The following is a 19174-nucleotide window of genomic DNA, read 5'->3' as shown; positions in this document are numbered from 1 at the left end:
AGGTGCTGGGAAGGGAGGGCTATGGTGAATTTTCAGGTGGCTGTATCTGACCCAGTATCCTCCCTCCTAGCTCCACCACTGTTGCACAGTTGCACTTACCTCTGCCCCACTCCCTCCTTCACTGTGGGGACTTTGATCTACCCCTTCCCCCACTACAGACTTACTGACCAGGCGCTGCTCTCCACACTGCCAGGCTACGTTCCTGGCTGTGTGCATGTTGCAGCTGGGCACAGTATTCAATCAGTGACATTATCAGCTACATCAGCTACACAAAAAAGCCAATTGCCGATAATGTCAGTTATCCTTCTACTGGTGTCAATCCAATGTGCAGGTGCACCTCTAGAATTAACCCCTTGTGGGTCAGATGTGGCTCATTGGCTGCTAACTGAACAACCACATTCTAGACTACACTTTCTGAACGATAAGGCCTGGGTTTCCATTTCCCCAGATTAGAAAGCCGAGGAAAGGACTGCAACCAGAGTGAATTATATACAGCTCCTCATTTGAGCTGATGGCCTCCTAACATTTCATTCTGCTTTGCAAAGTCAATTACAGCAGTTTCCGTGAGGACCAAATGAACCTAGCAAAGTGTGCCAGTTCATTGGGAACATTGGCTAGTAGAGGAGGAAATGACATTTCTGTATTTCCTAGTCTTATTTCAGACGGCAACTCATCACTGGACCTTGAGCAAGTCTCTTGTCTGAAAAATAGCGATAAATGCTTAGTGTCCTGAAGAGGGTTGTGACAGTTAGGCTTTGTAATGCATCTGAGGGCCTCAAATAACATAAGCTATATAACAAAGTATTAAAATATTCAGTACTTTGATTGAAATAACTAAAAATTGATCTATAAGACTTGTAGATGATCATGACATAATAGGGCCTAACTGACATACCTTCGGCAAAGGAAAGTCATGATTCATGTCATTTCTAGAATTCTTACAACAGTCCAAAACGTGGCAAAAAAGGACAATTAATTCACACTGTTCATTAGCACTTTTTCAAAGGCTTGTCAAAGGCCCTCAAAAGAGGCTACAGGAAAAAACTGTAATGCAAATACAGTATTAACATAGTTCAGAAACTAGCTAAGCAAAATGAAAAAGTTGGAATAATAGGCTAAGTTCCATTTTCGCAAAAGGGTAAGAGTGCACATTAAAAGTATTTCACGGCAAGGCTGTTGGTATTCATTATATTTATTCATGAGCTCAAAATGGGGACAAGCAATGAGATGGTAGAGTTTGTCGATGACAAAATTAGAAACTGCTCAGACTAGAAGATAGTAGATAAAACCTAATAGGGACCCAACAATGTTATGCGACTGGGCTGCAAAATGGTAAACGGAAGTCAGTACCAGCAAAACAAGTAATACAGAGTGAGGAAAATATGCTCAACTAATAACGCATCAACCAACAACTCTGCTGAAGGACATGAACATCGCTGAGGACACCTCCTGGAGGACTCCTGTTTATCCATACCAATCATCAAGGAAATATATTATTAGGGAGCTAAGCAATGAGAAGGACAATGATGCAGGATATAAAAAGTATATGCAAGAGGCAAGGATCTGTGTGTGTGATATCTTCTACTGGCTGGGATGGCCATGGTCAAGCTTCTGAATGCAGGGGATTCTTAAGTTAATGGTATGCTGTGATGTGGACTGCTACATTCAATTCTTTGCCATCATGATGTTTCAAAGTTATAGAAATACTGAGAATGGAAACAAGCCCATACACAAGGTAAACTGACTTAGACTAATCAGAGACCATGATAAATATATACAGACTGATATATATTCATCAGGAGACTGATGAATGGTACAGGGAAGAGATGAGATCTTACATTCACTCTCAAAATACGAAAACAAGATCACGTGATTAAAATGAAGGACTGTGAATTTAAAACTGATAAAAGGAAATACCTTTTCCATGTACAGGCTACAGAAGTAATTGTAAAAAGATTTCATTGAGGCCAGGAACTTGAGCAGGATTCAAAAAAGGATTAGAAACTTACATGGGTAAAGACAGTAAATATTAAAAGAAAAAAAAAACAAGACAAAACAACTAAAGATTTTGGGGAAAAAAAGATATATACAAACAAGTTGCAGGGCAGAAGTCAGCCTATAACACAAAATAGGTACAAACCTTCCTGAAGGGCTACCAGCTGGCAATGATCATTAGAGACTGAACTAGGTGGACCACTGGACTGAGTCAGTATGGGAGACCTGATGGAAATCCACAGGTCAGAAATTAGCCTTTAAGCAACAGGTCCAGAACCACATACATGACTATTTTTGTTTAGTAATGACAAAATGCTTGGTACTGACAAAGATGAAATATTACCCTGATCTCAAGAAACTCGCATTTAATTCCCACAGATTGCAGGTGACCTAGAGGTGGAAATAGTTTCCAATCATCTCTTATTTACAGTTTTATTTCTAATGAGCATCACAGAAACTTTTTTTTTTAAAGGAGATATTTGAACACAGAAGGTGTTGACTTGAAAAACTGAACTTGGACACTAGCTCCAACCATTTGCTGAAGACAGCTGATTAACATGAATACATAGAGGTGACCTGTCCAACACACCCTAACACTTCATCATCGTTCTACTTTAAGCAGTACAGCGTAAGATGCTATATTTAGCTTTCCCATTGTTGCTATGGTAACCGCCTGCTCCAGCTCTACGCAAAGTGGAAAGAGCAAGCTTCCCCTGTAACGTAATTATGCACTTGCTACTTCCATGGCAATAAATACCATAGTTTGATATTTGTCTAGAAATAGTCAACTGCTTTTTCTTGTTCACAAAGACATAAATCTTCATCTCTAAGTTGTATGAAGCTCCCTCCTTTACAGACAGTCTGAAATATTTAAAATGTAACAACTCATCTAAGTGAAATACAAAATACAAATTTAAAATCATCACACTTAAAATGTAAGTGCTCACTAGCCAGGGGGAGAGCCAGAGCAGAACGTCTGACACCATTTATGGAATAGGCATTTTTAGTAGGCAGTTTGATACACATTAAGATGAAAGAAAAAAGGACTGTGGCCAAGTTTTCTTCTTATAGGAATGGATTTCAAAGGCTCACAAAGTCTGCTCTCCTAATCCTGCATATTATCTTAAATTTGAAGGATACATATTGTAAAAGTGTGCACACACAAAGGAACAGAAGTGCAATATCCTACTAGACATTATTAAGCACAAAAGCTTAGTTTTCCATCTTGGTAAACTATTCTTGAGGAGATAACCCATAGGGATGAAGGGATCTTCAACCTAATTCTGTTATAGGGTAGATCAACTTGGGCCCCCCTTAATGTTTTCTCAGAGCATAAGCCCATAGGAAAAGCTTATGTTTGGCTCAAAAAGAGCAGAGGAATACAGCTACCTGCCATTTGCATTCTTGAATTTGGTGAACCGCGGTATCTGTAGAGGCTGTAGATTCTGAACAATACGAATGGTTCAGTCTCTGAAAAACTGGGTGCTGTTGGCTGCAGATCTGGCTTCTGCATCCTTCAGTGTCCAAGTGATTTATCAAAGTAGTATGACAGAATACAGAGGCTTTGCCACCCATCTTCACTTGCCAGGGAAGATAACTGAAAGCACCAGTCAGATGTAGAAGTCACAAAGAGAAGAGCTTTCTTAGCCAGGTGGCAACTTTAGCTGCAGCAACCTACAGTGCCTTGAGATCATTTCAAGGGTTCCATTAGATGCCATTCAGTCTTAGCACTGTTAGGTGTGCAAACATGATTCACAATATGGATTCCTATTTGAAATCTCTGGGTTTATAGTGAAACCCCCCCCGACAACTTGGAGGTGTTGTGGTCTGAATTCTTTGCAACAGATTTTATTTTTTTACTTTGGGAAAAGAAATAAAAAACAAGTGAATACTAAGGGGAATAACCTTGAGTCTACAAAAGGCTGACAGTCATTGTTGTAGACCCTAGTTCAGTGTTTGTTTTCAAACAACATTTTGAACATTAGTGCTCAACCTCCTGTTAGGTCAGCCAGTATGTGTTACCATTTCACAGATAAGTAAACAGAGGCAGAAAGATGAAGCAATTTGCTCAAGGCTAATATCAGAACTAAGAGTCAGGAAAAACTGAAAGAAGGTGCTCCTTTGTCTTCATTTGGATCACACCGCCCAGTTTAACATTTGTAAAATGCTGTGTCAGCGAATACTCTTTTTAACAGGAAAGCAGAGGTGCTGTGCTGAGAAGCCAAAAATCTAAATGAAGTAAGGATATAATTAAACGTGCAGCTAGTACTTCATATAGAGTTTGAAGAGGAATGTTGGACAGATTTAGGAAAGGCAATAGCTTCTTTAAAAAGGAAATACCTGGAGAAAAAGGTGAAGTTTGATAGAAGAGTTATAAGATTAGATGGTTTAAAAGTTAACTACACATTAAACATTGTAGTACCAGAAAAAGGGAGTACGCAGGAGAAAAGAGAGCAAGCAAGAGAGACATCCCTGCTAGCCAGGTCCATGGAAATTCCCTAAAGCATATTGTTTTGTGTGTCATTCCTTTTCACTGATCTGCTACTATGCCTGAATTTGTTTTTAACAAAGCCCAATAGACAGTGTTAAAAATGCCTAAAAAAATCTGAGTGGCTTCAGGTGTCCATCTCTCTTCCCTTGAACAGTGGAGCTTCTTAACATGCTTTTGCTCTACTTGATTTTGAAGTACAAAAGAGAAAAAGTAGGACTATACCTGCCAGCTTCATACAGGAATGAGAAGTCCACAACATGGACAAGTAGTAAATTTTGTTGTCTGAAACAGGAGCTGCTTCCACATGTCTGCTATAAAACTCCTGATCTTCTGCTCCAGTTTTATGAGGGGCTCCACAGTGCTCCATCTTTGGAGCTTTTGTCTTCTGTGTAGGTAAACCTTACCCACAACACAAATCCCACTACTATCTTTATAACAACAATTTATAGATCAGCTTTTGTACTCTGGAAGCCCTTCCTTCTGCTTAAAATAACATCTCCACAGGATGCCCCTCATGTACTATCACCAGGGATCCTAGTTTTCTCTGTTTAAAAAATCACAAATTCCCTGATAAAAACCCCCAAATCTGCTATTAAAATGCAACGCCACTATATATCAATTAAGACACAGTATTTTATTGATATTACAGTTTTAAAGCAATCTGAACAGGGATGTCCTTAGGGGGAAAATTGGGGAAACCACCCCAGACCCTGCGCTTTGGGGGGCCCCCATGGAACCAGGCAGAATGGCACAGTGACTTCATGCTGCTACTGGCTTCATGTCCAGCCACTTGGTACCCTGCCCCACCACCAAATCTGGTGTGTCCAGCAGCTTGCCACCCCCTCCCCTGCTGCTGAATCTGCCGCCGGCTTCCTCGCATCCAGGGTCAGGACCCTGGACAGGCTGATTTGCCCCAGGCCGCACACCCTGCTCGGGTTGTCTCTGAATCTGGAAGCCTACCAGTACCTCAAATCACTATAATAAAATAAATCCTAAAAACCTGTAAATTTTGGTATTTGATGGGGGGGGGGGGAGGATTATCATGGAAAAATCAGAGCTTCCCCAGCCCCTTTCCCTTACCAGGATGCAGGTCCACGTCCCTCACTTCTATGCCACAGCCCCCACCCCAAAGCCTCCTGACCCCACTCAGCCCTGCTGGAGGGGGCCTCCAGCTGCCAGGGCTATAGGGCCAGGGACCCGGGTCTGCAGCCCTCTGCCCCCCCGCAGCAGCGCCTGTGCCCCAGCTGCCACCCACAGGAGGCAGCAACTGCTGCAGCCTGAGCAGGCAGCGGAGTGCAGAGCCTGGCGTACCCTCCCCTATGGGTGGCATGCCAGAGTGGAGCCCCTGTGTGTGGGTGTTGGGGGGGGAGGGGGGCCCAGGTGCTGCCTTCCCCTCCAGGGCCTCCTTGGCCCACTGGGTGGGACCTAGGGCAGCAGGGTAGGGCAGGGCCAGGCAAGAAAGCTCCTTGCTGTTTCAGGCCCCACACCACCTTGGTAAAATGCTCCCTGCCCTACTGGCAGCAGCAAGAGGAACAACTCTACACTGCTGCTCCCAGTGCTGCTGGGCAGGCAGGCTATGCCTTGTCAGGACAGCATGGGGCTCACAGCAGCAAGGAGCTTCCCTGCCTGGCCCTGCTGCACCAGGTCCTTCCCACAGGGCCTCACAGGCCCTGGGGGGAGGGCAGCAGGGTAGGGAGTCCAAACCTGCAGTAGGCAGCCCATTCCTGCACAGATCTTGGGGGGCACGTGCTGCCTCTGGCCCCCCTCCCTGGATTGCATGTAGCAGTGGGGAGCCAGCCCCACCGGGGCCCTGTAGCACTGTTCCGTTCCCTGCAAGGGGCCTGCAACTGCGCAGGACCTCGGGCCATAAGCCCCACATACCACCCAAGCTGGGCAGCTCCCCCAACCCCAGCCCTGCCCAACTCCCTCCCTCTCTATGGGAACCTTTCCATACCTCCCTGCCCAGACTTACCTGTGGAAGCTGCTCTCCAAGCTGCCTGGTGTCCACGTACTGGTGTCCCCTACCCGACCGCCTTCCTCCCACTTCCCCCAGCCCCTTGCAGGCTGGAACTCTGCCAGCCTGCAAAGAGCTCTTTGCAAAAGAGGAAAATCCATGCGTTTCTCCATTAAAAATGAAAAATCCACGTTTTTCCTCTGTTAAAAAGGGAAAGCCCATGTTTTTCCCACCCCCCATGGGAAACAGAAAACCGGGTCCCTAATTATCACTACTGTTCCTCTTGCCATTGCTTCATTGTGTCTGTGTGCTCCCCTGGCTGTATCCAGCTGATATCTCCTGTGTTATACTTGAATCGTTTTTATTTTCTGTGCTAGTACAGCACCTAGCACAAAGCACTTCCAGTCTATAATAAGGAATAGTAGGAGCTATGACAACATAAAATACCAAAGGTTGTTTTTTTTTTGTAAGTTTTCTTTAGTGTTTTCAGTTGGTTTCCATACCAACACTAGCAGCCTGCATTTCCTATGCAAATAGCATTGACCCATTGTGTTTATTCCTCTCCCACTTATATTTCTTTGGAGATGACAAAAGCAACTGACTGATCACGCTGACTACCTCCTTGGAGCTATGCGATTTTCCATACAATTCCATGAATGCACCTCAGGTCTCGACTTAGAGGATCCCCTGGTAATCCAGACACAGCTCTTGAACAAACACTGTGCACACCGCAGAACAATCAACGTGGACAACAAAACAGCCCCTAGGGATCAGACCAACCTTATGGCTTTAGAATCACCTGGAATCTAGCTTAGGAAGTTAATACATGTCTCCAGCCATGAAAGGCTGGTGTGCATTAACTCTTATTTTAAAGACCTAGTCTCCAATTCTCATTTACTGTGTGATCACACACTTCCCTCAATATACCTCCTACTGTATAACAAGAACATATTCTCTGCATCCATTTTACTTACAATGACTTGAAGAAATAGCCTTAAGAAGGTTATTCCCAGGAACTGTAACCACCCCCTCAGAATAGCAGGTTGTTGAGTTAGTGCTGATGAGTCAGACAGGCTTTAATTCTGTTCTAAAAGGAATCACCACAACAGTAGAGAAGGGGGAGAGGGAAAATAAAAAGGGGAATCGAGTGGAAAAGGCTTCCACCGTCTGATGATTCATGAACCATCAGCATGACTCACCCAGCATTACTCTGCCGTTAAAACATGGAGGCCAGGCTGATTAGTCACAGTAATGAATTTTTCAAGAAAGGATTCTCCCCTATAAATAATGACGACTTTGTCTGGATAGCATTTGCGTGACTCACCTTTCCAGCATGCCGGGCAGCACCAAGCGTGTCATCTGCAAAAACGAAAAGAAAACATTCATATGGTGGAGGATGCAGACACCATACAAACAAGTACAGAGGGAGGGAAGCCTCTCTCTTCCTAGAAACACCTGTTGTCCCCCACTCTGCCCCAACCATATCTAGGGGAACTGAAGGCCAGACTCTGTGTAGATAGTTGTTTATTTTTATTCTACCTATGTATCTTGGCTCTGTCAAGTAAGATGTGCAGCAATTCTGGTGAATTCATTTTTTCTAGTATCATCAGTTCAGTAAGAACTCAAGATATTTTCCAATTCTTAGTCCTCCTCATAAGAGGCTTTCAAAATGCTTTAAAAGGTCACACCGCCAGGATGCCAAGGAGAAATTATGATTTGCTTTTACATATGGCCGTCCTCTGATACACTGAAAACAGAGTCAATCAGCAGGAGAGTTCAGACTAGAGTCTAGCAGTCTTAGGTTGTAATCCCACTTTCTATCCATTTTCATTATTTTTTTCCCCCTATCAAAAATGTCTTTGGATTATGGTGACTGGCAAGAGCACTGAACAGTGCAAGTAAGTATTATGCCAGCTTTGATAGCACTGTGCATGTACAGTACTTCTGAGATGCACGCCACATTTACAGAATATGTCCTCTTTGAAAGAGGGTATGCCCCACCATATAAACAGAAAAAAAAAAAAAAAGACTAGTAGGAAGCAGGTACAGGTCAATTTTCAGCAGTATCCAAGTGGTCAACAGAAGGCAGCAGTTGCTGCCTCCTGTGGGCGGCAGCTGGGGCTCGGGCACTGCTGTAAATTGACCTACTCGTGCTTGGGCGCTCACTCTTTGCCCTCTATGAGCAAAGTCTTCCAGTATAAGAATGACTAAATTATTGCTACTCATGTTCACATATAGAACCCGGAGTTTGCTGCTCCAATTATGAAACTTTCAGAGTAGTCCTAGTCTTTTTAAACAGCTTGTCCAGCAACAGAAGCAAACATTAAATCACTTGTTGAAAGTATTCAGGAACCTGCAACAAGAAACACTTTTTCCTGGGAATGCTGCCTTTCCACACTAAAAACAACCCACCTTCATACAGACTATCCCAGTGCCCTCAGATGACCTCAAGCATGACCTTTTCCAAATACCAGATACAACAAAATGTAAAGAAAAAAAAAAACCAAAACCAACTCTGAAAACCTCTTAGAGCCTGGAGAACTAATTTTAGAATTAACGGTGAAGCTGCGGACAAAATTTGCCAGAGCAGCTACTAAGAAGAAAATAAACCATTCATTGTACCAAATATCTAATTATACTAGAAAGTAGGTAAATCCATTTACTATCCAGAGACTTTGGAGATAATGAAATTTTGGAACAGGTATTAGGTCAGATATCATCCCTGAACCCAGTATCAATAATATTCCATCCCAACTGTCCCCAGTAATAGAAGTCCTCTAACCAGTCTTTTGTGCCAAAACTAAAAAAAAAAAAATAAATTGCTAGTGATTTTCACAGCCCTGCAACAAATTACACTTGTGTTCCAAAAAGCCTTCTGGAGGGCTAATATCACTACAAGTGATGCCAAAACACAACACTTCCTACTGAATCCAACTTTTCTTGATCATTTTATAAATGCAGTCTTTGCAGAGTGGTGTGGGCAGGGAGTGGAGAAACTAGCATAGCTGAGTTATGCAAGTTTAGAAGCACAAAGGAATATTGTTATAACATTTTTTTAAAACTTTTCATATCAAAATATAAGCTCTCATTTAGTAGTGGGTTTCAGATATTTTGCTCTCTTAAAGGATATTTGTATCTCTTCAAAGAGAAGGAAGAAAAGAAAAATATTACAGAAGACATTTTCACTTGGTCACGTTTATATAAAGCCCTTGTAGTCTCCTGATCTGTCTGGCATAGGCAAAAACATCAATTGTCAATAGCCCTCTCTGATTCCATATGAGCAGTGCATTTACAGGGTAGATAGAAATTACAGACCTTTCTACCCATCTCTAAAAGCAGCAGAGAGAAATAGGTTGGGTCCAAGCACTCCATACAATCTTGCTTACTGCAGGTGTATGCCCATGTCTTTGACAAAGTCCTCCAGACTGTAGCTTTGGCAAAATGGCTGGAAGCTGCCAGAGGCCTGGATCAGCCATCCCTAGGGCACACTCCTCCTAGAACTCACAGATTAGACTTAAATAGTTTATTGCACTATTCTTTCCTTTTGGAGAAGTTCGCTTCCCTAAACCACCCCAACTTCACTGCATTCCCACGGAAAATGGCAACAAACAACTACGTTAAGTATAACATAATTTAATTCCATTTCAGGAGTGACTGCTGGGTTCAGGGAGAACCGGTTAACGCTTATACATCCCCAGTAAATACAGCAGTCCTCAAATTTAACTGAAATGTAAAGCAACAGATTGCACTGAGTCACTCAAGAAAAATGCTGATGTTACTGTCTAGCAGATGGAAACCTAAACTACAGTCTCAGCAGCAAACCCAGATGTATTTCTGCCAAAGAAACTAACGTATAACATGCTATAGACCAGCGTTTCTCAGCCCATGGGTCGCAACCCAAGAACGTGTCGGAAGAAAATACGAAAAGGTCACAAAGTTTAAAAATGGATTCTCCTTTAGAGGAGAAAAATATGGGAAACTGGCTTTTCCCTTGCAGGCTGGCAGAGCTCCAGCCTGCAAAGGGCTACTTGGGGCTCCCATGCCCCTATCCCCACACCCACCCTGACCCACACACTGAGGGTCTGGATGCGAAGGACAGTGGGTCAGGAGTGAGGGGCACTGGGTTGGAACTAGCCATTGATGTTTATAAATGGGTCCTTGTACAAAAAAAAAAAAAAAAAAAGTTGAAAACTACTGCTATAGACCAATATTTTACAGCTCTAAAATGATGCATCTGAAGTATTATTTCTAATGTTGTCTTTCTTTAAAACTGCAGCCTGTTCCTACTACTGTAGAAAAGCTCAAAACCAAAGCAAAGAAGGGGTAGAATTGTAAAATTTACTGACTTTGCTCAATAAGAGTAAAATTTTGCCTTCAGACATGCAACTTGCTGCTCCTGTTGACTTTAACCCTGAATTGGATGTGCTCTTCTGTTGGGCACCTTGGCTCAAACTATTTTATAACTAAAATACCCTCATGGTGAGGACCCAAAATCTACCTTTCCTACTTCCTTCATGAGTGCTCTGAACTATAGTCTATTAAGCAAAACATGGGCATACCACCATTTTTTTTTTAACTGAATGCAAAGTCTGCATGAGCTAAGTTTGCTTAAGTGTACCTCTCTAGTGACTTTGGAGTTTAGCATGTCTCAGATTCACTATGAATTGCATGTACAGCTTCAGTTGCTGTCAGGTGCTGAAGTGCTCCAGCTGGATTTCTTCTGAGGATCCAGAGAAAGCCTTGTGTAAACACTTTGGGAATTTTACAGGCCAAAACAGAGATGCCTAACATTTTTAGGTGCTAAACATATTTTTCACTACAAAATTGCAGTTTGTAACTTGGACACTTAAATTCTCCCAAAATCCCATTCAGGCTCTGACATCACCACTTCAAATCTGGTTACAAGTTTTTACCATTCAAAAGTGATGTAGAGTGACTAATTGCAACCATATGCATTATATAGTGTAAAGTACATAACTGCTAATTACCACTGAAACTGCAAGCTCAATAGAAAAACAGGTTTCTGCAAGTCAATACTCAAATTGCACAAAGAAATTATAAAACCAGTGACAGTTATACCATATGATTAGAGACTGAGTATAAGTACCCTGTGTGCGAATATAGCAACCTTCAGAAAGCATGCAATTTTTAAGAACGTAAGAACTTAATAAGTGGCATAGAGCCAGACCAATGGTTCATCTAGCCCAGTATCCTGTTTCTGACGGTGGCAAAATGGATGCCATACAGGTAGAGCACCGAATGGGATCTCTCTACAATGATATCTTCTATACAATACCCTCCCTGGTATCCCTCATGTATTGGGCTAGAGATGTCAGGAAACATCTCCAACCATTTTGTTCAACAGCCATGATAAACAGATCTATCATCCATGAATTTATCCAGTTCCTTCTTCGAATGTGGGTATGTTATCCGCCTCCACTACCCCCATGGCAATGAATTCCATGAGTTAATTATGAATTGTGTAAACAAATACTCTAGTACTTCTTAATTAGTTTTAAACCTGTCATCTACCAATTTCAGTAGGTGACCTTTAGTTCTAATATTCTGTGACTTGGTGAACAACAGTTCTCTGTTCACTTGTTCCACATGCTTCAGCATTTTATAGACCTGTCATATTCCCCCTCAGTCATCTTCTTTCCAGACTGAAGAGACTTGGCCTTTTTCTCTCTCCTAGCATGGCAACTGCTCCATGCGCCTGGTCATTTTGGTCACCCTTCTCTGTACCTTTTCTAATTCTACTACATCCTTTTTGACATGCAGAGACCAGAACTGCACACAGTACGCAAGATACAGGAGCACCTCAGATTTGTATAATGGCATGATGTTCTCCATTTCATTTTCTATTCCCTTCTTAATGATGCCAAACATTTTATTGGATTTTTTGGTCACCACTGCACACTGAACTGATGTTATTAGAGAACAAACTACAATGACTCCAAGGTCTTTCCTGAATCATACCAGCTAGTTCAGAACCTAGTATTCTGTACATTTATTTGAGGTTATTTTCCCCCTTGCAGTTGTTGACACTAAAATTCTTCTACCATTTTTTTGCCCACTCACTTAGCTTGGCGAGATCTTTCTGCAACTCGTCTACATCACTCTATTTGAAGTAGCCTATTAAAATATAGACAGGTGGAAGATTTGCACCAGAAACATGCTGTTTTTGGCAACACAATTTCTTTTTCAAAAATAATTTTGGCTATGTTTCCCAGAAAAAAACAAGTTCTCATTTCTAAAAACTTTGAAAAAATATGGAAACAGATATTGCCTTTGTGCAGCCATAAAAATGTTTATGGCAGCAAAAAGGGCATGCAGACAGATCCCTTGTTGTGCCACAAATGACTAAATTTGGGGCTGCAGTACAGACAGTATCAATTCATGCTGCTTCATTGTGGCAGACGTCTGCTACATTTATGGCATGGGTGAGCTCAAGCCACAGCCGCTCACACTCTCCATCCACCCTAGGCAGGTGCTCTTAGGGCTTGAGTTTGCAGGGCTCCAGCACCAGCTCTCACCTACCTTCCACCCTCTCGGTGGCCCAACGCTGGCTGTTCACTGTGCCAAGTGGACAAAATGGGTGGAAAGCAGCTGAGAGCTGGAGCTAGAGCCCCAGTGTGCTGGGGCAGGAGCTGGTCAGCTGCAGTTAGCCCTGCCACCCCGACCACCTGGAGCAGTGCAGCAGGGGCCAGAGGAGGAGGAGCCACTGGAGGCAAGGTGGGGAGCTGACCAGTACCCAAGCAGCTGCAGTTACAATGGGAGCAGCCCTGTCAGGAAGCTGCATACCCTAGCCAGGGCCAGTGGGTATGGGCTGCCCCAGGCAGGAGGGAGCAGGGCTCAGTCCCATACAGAGAGCCACAGACCAGTTCCAATCAATTGGTGAGTGCTTGTCCATGGGCTGGACTCAATCAACTGGCAGGCCAGATCCACAGCTGATCTACTCCATTTGACAACATCTGTTTATATCCTGACATAGCTTGCTGGCAGAGATTGGTAATATAGACAAAGCCTTTGGGGGATAATGAAGTTTAATACCGATCAGATTTGGAGTGGAAAAAAAAAAATTCAAACTGTTGAAAAATTTAAAAAATAAAGTTCCAAGTACCTTTAATTTACAGATGCCCTGTTCTGCCAGAACCACAAACTCCACAAAGTTGTACGGGGCTATAAATTAATATTCACGCCATATAAAACACCGCCCTTGAAGAACAGAATTAAAAGTGAAAACTAAAAAGTAAACTGATTTTAAAAGCTGGATACTTAAAAAAAGTGTTAAGAAAAAGTTGGAAAGAGCCCTCAACTACTCTCACAGAGAATGTCCCATCCTGTGTTCCCCCTTCTCCCCCCCAAATCCCCTTTATAAGTTGCTGGTTTCTACTGAGATGCTATGACCACAGCTAGAAGCTATAATGGTACCCAGGGAATTGTCACAGGTCTTCTTCTAAATGAAAGTAGTTACAGAACAAGTGGCCAGGCACTGGCAACTACTTACACAGAAGAACTGCCACACCAAATAAAACCTGCTACTTGTTGCAGATTATCTGGACATTACCAAAGTTTACCAGAGAAAGAAGAGTATGTTCATAATAACTGTCTTGGTGTAAAAATGTTCAGTTGTTTAGTTAATATATTTTGGCAAAAGGTGGCTATATTTAATGCATCAGCAAGGAGTAATTTGTTGTTGGTATGCAGATTCTTATGTATTTGTAAAAATCTCTAAACATTATTATATGCTTCTATGCATTCTATGAGTATATGGCAACTGAATGGGACTGCCCTCATTGCATTATAAATTTATTTAAAGTTACCTTTTCCTTAGCCATAATACTCTTCAACATAGGCTGATATACAAGAACAGCCCTTTTACATGGAGATCCCTGATCATTAAAACTCATTACAGGGTATTATTCATTCTTTTTAAGCAGGCTCTATCCATTCTGTTATGCCAAATCTTCAACTAATTTCTAGTGTAGCAAATGCAAACAGTAATGCAACACAGAAGGCATATTGCACCCTCTTTTCTGTACCCCCCAGGGTGCCTATACACATGCAGAAAAGCTGCTCCAATGCACTGTGATTACAACATGCTGGAGCAGATTCAATTAATTGAGTCTGCTGGTGTGTGGTAATTATGTGTTTCCAGCACTACGTGTTACTGTGTCCCCACGCTGAAAAAATGACATTGGGTCACTTGAACTGAAGTTAATCGAACAAGTTAAGTTAAAGTGCCCTGCCCCTGCCGCCACTTTTCAGTGCAGGGACCCCGATACTGGTGACACTTCAGGCACTAATTAAAGTGGCTTTCAGAGCCATTCTAATTAAAGCGCCCTGCCTCCCCAAGCCCATTCCCGGAGCACATCTATAAAATGCCCCTAATGCCTAATCCCAGTTCTGACCCCAAAGAGACCTAACTTCAGAAAAGAGGCAACTGAGATTCCAGGGTTATGGAAGCTTCTACTCCATTTACTTGAGCATCAGATAAAATGAAGATTGGAGACAGATGTTCCCATTGCTTTACTGCAACCAATATTGGAATTCAACATCTGTAGGAGGATAGCTACATTTAACATAAAAGCTAGGAGGATAACACTAGCCTAAGACACACTGCTTTGGAATCAAGGGTTTATATAAATCAAGATCTAGATAATCCACCCGGAAGAAGCCAGAAAACTTGTATAATATGATTACACGTTCTCTTCAGCCAAGATAACTTTCTTGGATTTTATGCATACAGATCTAGGATGAAGTTACAATGGTAGTTACAACCTTCTGAAGTGACTACAGAAAAATAAAATGTACTACAGAACTTGTTAGATGGACACCACTTCAACATGCGAGAGAACAGATACGTGCCTGCTATTAGGAAGCAGTTTATTGTGCATGCCCTCTACATATTGGGCTAGTGTACAGGGTCAGGCCATGGCCAGGCCCAGCACACAAGGTGGGCTCCAATGTAGTCCTTTAGACCCAGAGTGCCAGACAGGACTGGTGTGTGGGGTCTGGCTGTGGCCAGATCCAGCACATGGTTCTAGACCAGGGGCCAGCAATTATTTTGGGCAGAGGCCGCTTACTGAGTTTTGGCAAGTCATCGAGGGCCACATGACAGGCAGTTCAGGGCAGATAAATAAAACAGGGTTTGCTGATCTGTGGCCACTTCCGGTCCAGCACCTGACTGTGCTGTGGGGAAAAGCACACTGCAAAGGTCATCCAAATGTGAGACAGTGTTTGGGACTGTAAAAAGGTTACTGTGCAGCACACCAGTCCTGCACAGTCTGGACTTGACAAAAGAATTTATTGTACATATGGATGCCTCAGAGTGAGGCCTGGGAACAGTCCTTTCCCTAGAGTTTGAAGATGGGGAACACCCTATCCTGTATTTAAGTAGAAAGCTCCTCTCCCAAGAGCACTGATATGCTATAATAGAAAAAGAATGTCTGGCAATTCAATGGGTAGTGGAGACCCTTTGCCATTATCTCCTAGGGGCTCATTGCTGGTTGATCAATCATACCCCATTAACATGACGCAACGCTATGAGAGAGGCCAAGCCTCGGCTGATGAGGTGGTACTTGTCAGAAGGTTGCAAGGACTTTTCAATATGCCACCACTTGGGGTCCATACATGCAAAAGCAGGATTTCTTCTCCCAAGAAGGAGGTGGGGAGGGGAGAATAAATAAATGGAAGAGTGTTCTACTTCATGTTTCATCGGTTGCAGCCCAGCTGTAGGCAGTAGAAAAGCGATTGTGTGCTTGCCTAGGAAGACTGGACCAGCTGGTGAGCATAAGTGGCTGGCCCAAAGGAAATTAAAAACTCCCAGGGAAGGGAACAGGAAGAGAGGGAAGGCTGTGAAGCTAGAGGCTGCAGCACCAAGGAAGGGTACTCTCTCAGGGTCTGGGAAAAGACCACAAGGTTTGGTGGTCTAAAGTACAACTCTAATGATTGTACTTTATGTCTGATGGTTAGGTTTGGGTCTGTGGGCAAGAACCCTGGGAATTAAAGACTGTGGTGTGCTACCTGACAAACCACTAGAGCCCAATTACATTTTCTGCTCTCTGGTGACTAAGGGGATCCCTCATAGACATTTTAAAATAGTCTTCTGTGGCAATCTGCCAACACACTTTGTATAGCTAGTAGATAAACTTCCTCCAGAGTGATTTTGTGATGGAAATGAAAATTTCTCCAAGTATGAAAAGCCTCTTGACATGGGTGAAGCATATATTGCTCGTAGCTGCTTTTATAAAACATGAGTGAATTATTGTACATCATTACTCATCAGATTTCTTACAACCAGAAGACAGCCTGATTGTGCTCAATTAGCTCCAGGATAGTTCTGTGGGGATATTTATGTACAGAGTCCACAGTGAGGAGTTCAGAGATCATCCAAATGAGCTCCCTAGACTAACTTGGAGGCATCTAATACCAACATCTTTGTATGAAGTGAAGACAACAACAGCATGCCTTCAAAGACTTTTCCCGGGTTCATACATGATTTTGATCATGACCAGACTTCTGGTGGAACGTGTACTAGTATATCCAGCTGTTATTTTCTGCTCGACTGATAGAGAGGCTGAAACCTATACTGATATACAAAAATGAAGTCTGGCACATTGAGTTACGTAGGGGCAGTAACCTAAGTGGCATAGCAGTCTCAGGCAAATTCTGATGTTCTGGAATTTGCTTACAGGGGTTGTGCCTAAACTTGAACTTGCAGCTAAAAGCGTTTAGTTGCTTTTGGTCCAAAATGGGTCATCACACTTTTCTTTTTGGGAAACAAGAGAGATAAGTCACACCTTTCCTGTGTTCCGAGGAACTTCTACTTCTCCGAGAGAGAAAAGTTACTGCATCTACTGTGCCTGTGCTCAATAAGAATGTGGAAGGTATTCTAGGGCAAGAAACAAGACTCAATAGCTCACTTTGTGCTCCTTCCAAAACCCATGTTTATTTGATTTTCAGTTCTCAAATTGGAAGTGGAAGAAGCTAGACCTGAAAAGGAGTTGAAAGGGTCTGTACCCTGCTCTTAGTCAAACAGTCAAATTTATTAAATCTGCCTGCATAATAAATAAAAGGATTGCTGCTGTTGTCATTGTAGCTTAAAAGGTTTACAGGTTAGGCACAGACGTATAGAAACCTATGAATCTTAGAATCCAAGCAAGTCCTCCAGGAAATGCAACAACTCATCTGTTTTTGCATTAAAGAACTCTTTTCCCTCATATGTGAGATCTTCAGATGTTACTAGGTCTTCTTGAGAGATACCCAGAAAATGGAGCCAGAAGGCTCTCTGCATAGTAATCACAGTTACCATCAATCTGGAATTTGTATCCAAAGCAGCAACTTCATAAATGCACTAGAAACTTGTCCCACGGATGATTACACATGGTTTCCTTACTGCGCTGTGATAGAAGCTAAATTTTGTTGTGGAGCTGCAACTAATAAACCCATTATTTCACCAGCAAGGCTAAGTATTTCGCAGTTATTCAAGAAGCTTGATGTAATTTTCGCCCCTATCCCAGCAAGTCCAATTTCTTAAGCTCCCCGTCTTCAGGTGTTAATGTTAGTGTGATGGTGATACTCTGTTCATTTGCTGCCACCACCACTAGTGAGGAAGGCATGGGATAAAATTGTTTAGATCCCTGGAATGAGACTGGATAGCAACAAGCTGCTCTCTTCAGGGTTGAAGGTACAGAGAAGGATGTTTATTAGTGCAGCCAGACAAAACTTGAGTCCTTTGTTAATTATTACTACAAGATACCCAGGTGGCAAAACGGAAAGCATGTGAAAAAATTGTTCAAGATTTTCTCAAACTACATGAAATGGAATCCCTAGATATTCCTAAAATATCTTCTAGTCATCCAGGTTGGAAATAAATGATTAAGGCATTACTCACATTGTAGAAAGATGAGAACCTATCAAGTTGGGCCAAGTCATCTCCTGTTTGTTATTCCTTAGCTGAGTCTGAAGCAGTCTGTTCTAGTGGTGCTGAAGCAAAAACTGAGCTGGTGAAGACCCTTGTAAGACTGGAAAAGGGAAACTAACCGTCAACTAGGACAATGATTTAGAGGTCTTGCATAATACACTCTTTAAGAAGAAATAAAAATTGAGATGCTGGTAGGCATAGATGAAAGGTGGTAATGAGGGAAGAGCATCCAGAAACCTCCTGAAGCCTTGAGATTTGACAGGTTCTATGGCTTTTAAAATTAAACCTTTGTCTCTTCCCCCGTAAGCTCAGTACACTCTCTTCCCCACGACCTGTTTTTTTCTGGGAAAGACGGATGAATCTTCTGCAACAGGAATGACAGTCCCGTAAGTGAGAGGCAACAGCAGGAGCACTTTTTCACTGACAAGTGCCTTGAAGTTTCTGCCCCAGGCATTGCTGGATCTTTTGGATCTCCCTAAAATAAACATTTTCAACCAGGATTCCCCAGCTCTCTTGAGTTCTCTTGGAAAATGACTTACAGATGGCACATTTCTCTGCAGCACATCTCTCTCCCAGCAACAATAAGCATCTGGCATGCCTCTTGTTTAAAGGCATTACAGCTTCACACAAAAGGAAATTTTTGAAGCCTGGAGACTTGCATTCAGACAGTGACTGAACCCAGTATCAAGAGTACCTCACAAAGAAAGAAAAACAGTTTCTTCATAAAAGGAAAAAAAGAAAACACTATTCAAATACACTGAACCTAATCACTAACTATCCATTAAGCATCTATTTACATATTAAA

At 42.5% G+C, this 19174-nt stretch overlaps 1 protein-coding gene across 3 annotated transcripts in view; it reads right to left on the bottom strand.

The window, feature by feature from the left end:
- HSD17B12 (hydroxysteroid 17-beta dehydrogenase 12) overlaps positions 1–19174 on the bottom strand; it is a 160285-nt gene that overhangs the window by 18790 nt on the left and 122321 nt on the right. For all 3 annotated transcript variants that reach the window (XM_019476896.2, XM_059722765.1, XM_014602109.3), the window contains one exon: positions 7765–7799. In XM_019476896.2, the coding sequence (XP_019332441.1) occupies positions 7765–7799 (35 nt within the window). The remainder of the gene's footprint in view (positions 1–7764; positions 7800–19174) is intronic.

This window comes from Alligator mississippiensis, chromosome 2 (assembly GCF_030867095.1).
Source record: "Alligator mississippiensis isolate rAllMis1 chromosome 2, rAllMis1, whole genome shotgun sequence".
Classification (NCBI taxonomy): Eukaryota; Metazoa; Chordata; order Crocodylia; family Alligatoridae; genus Alligator; species Alligator mississippiensis.
This window is presented reverse-complemented; position numbering and strand designations above follow the sequence as displayed.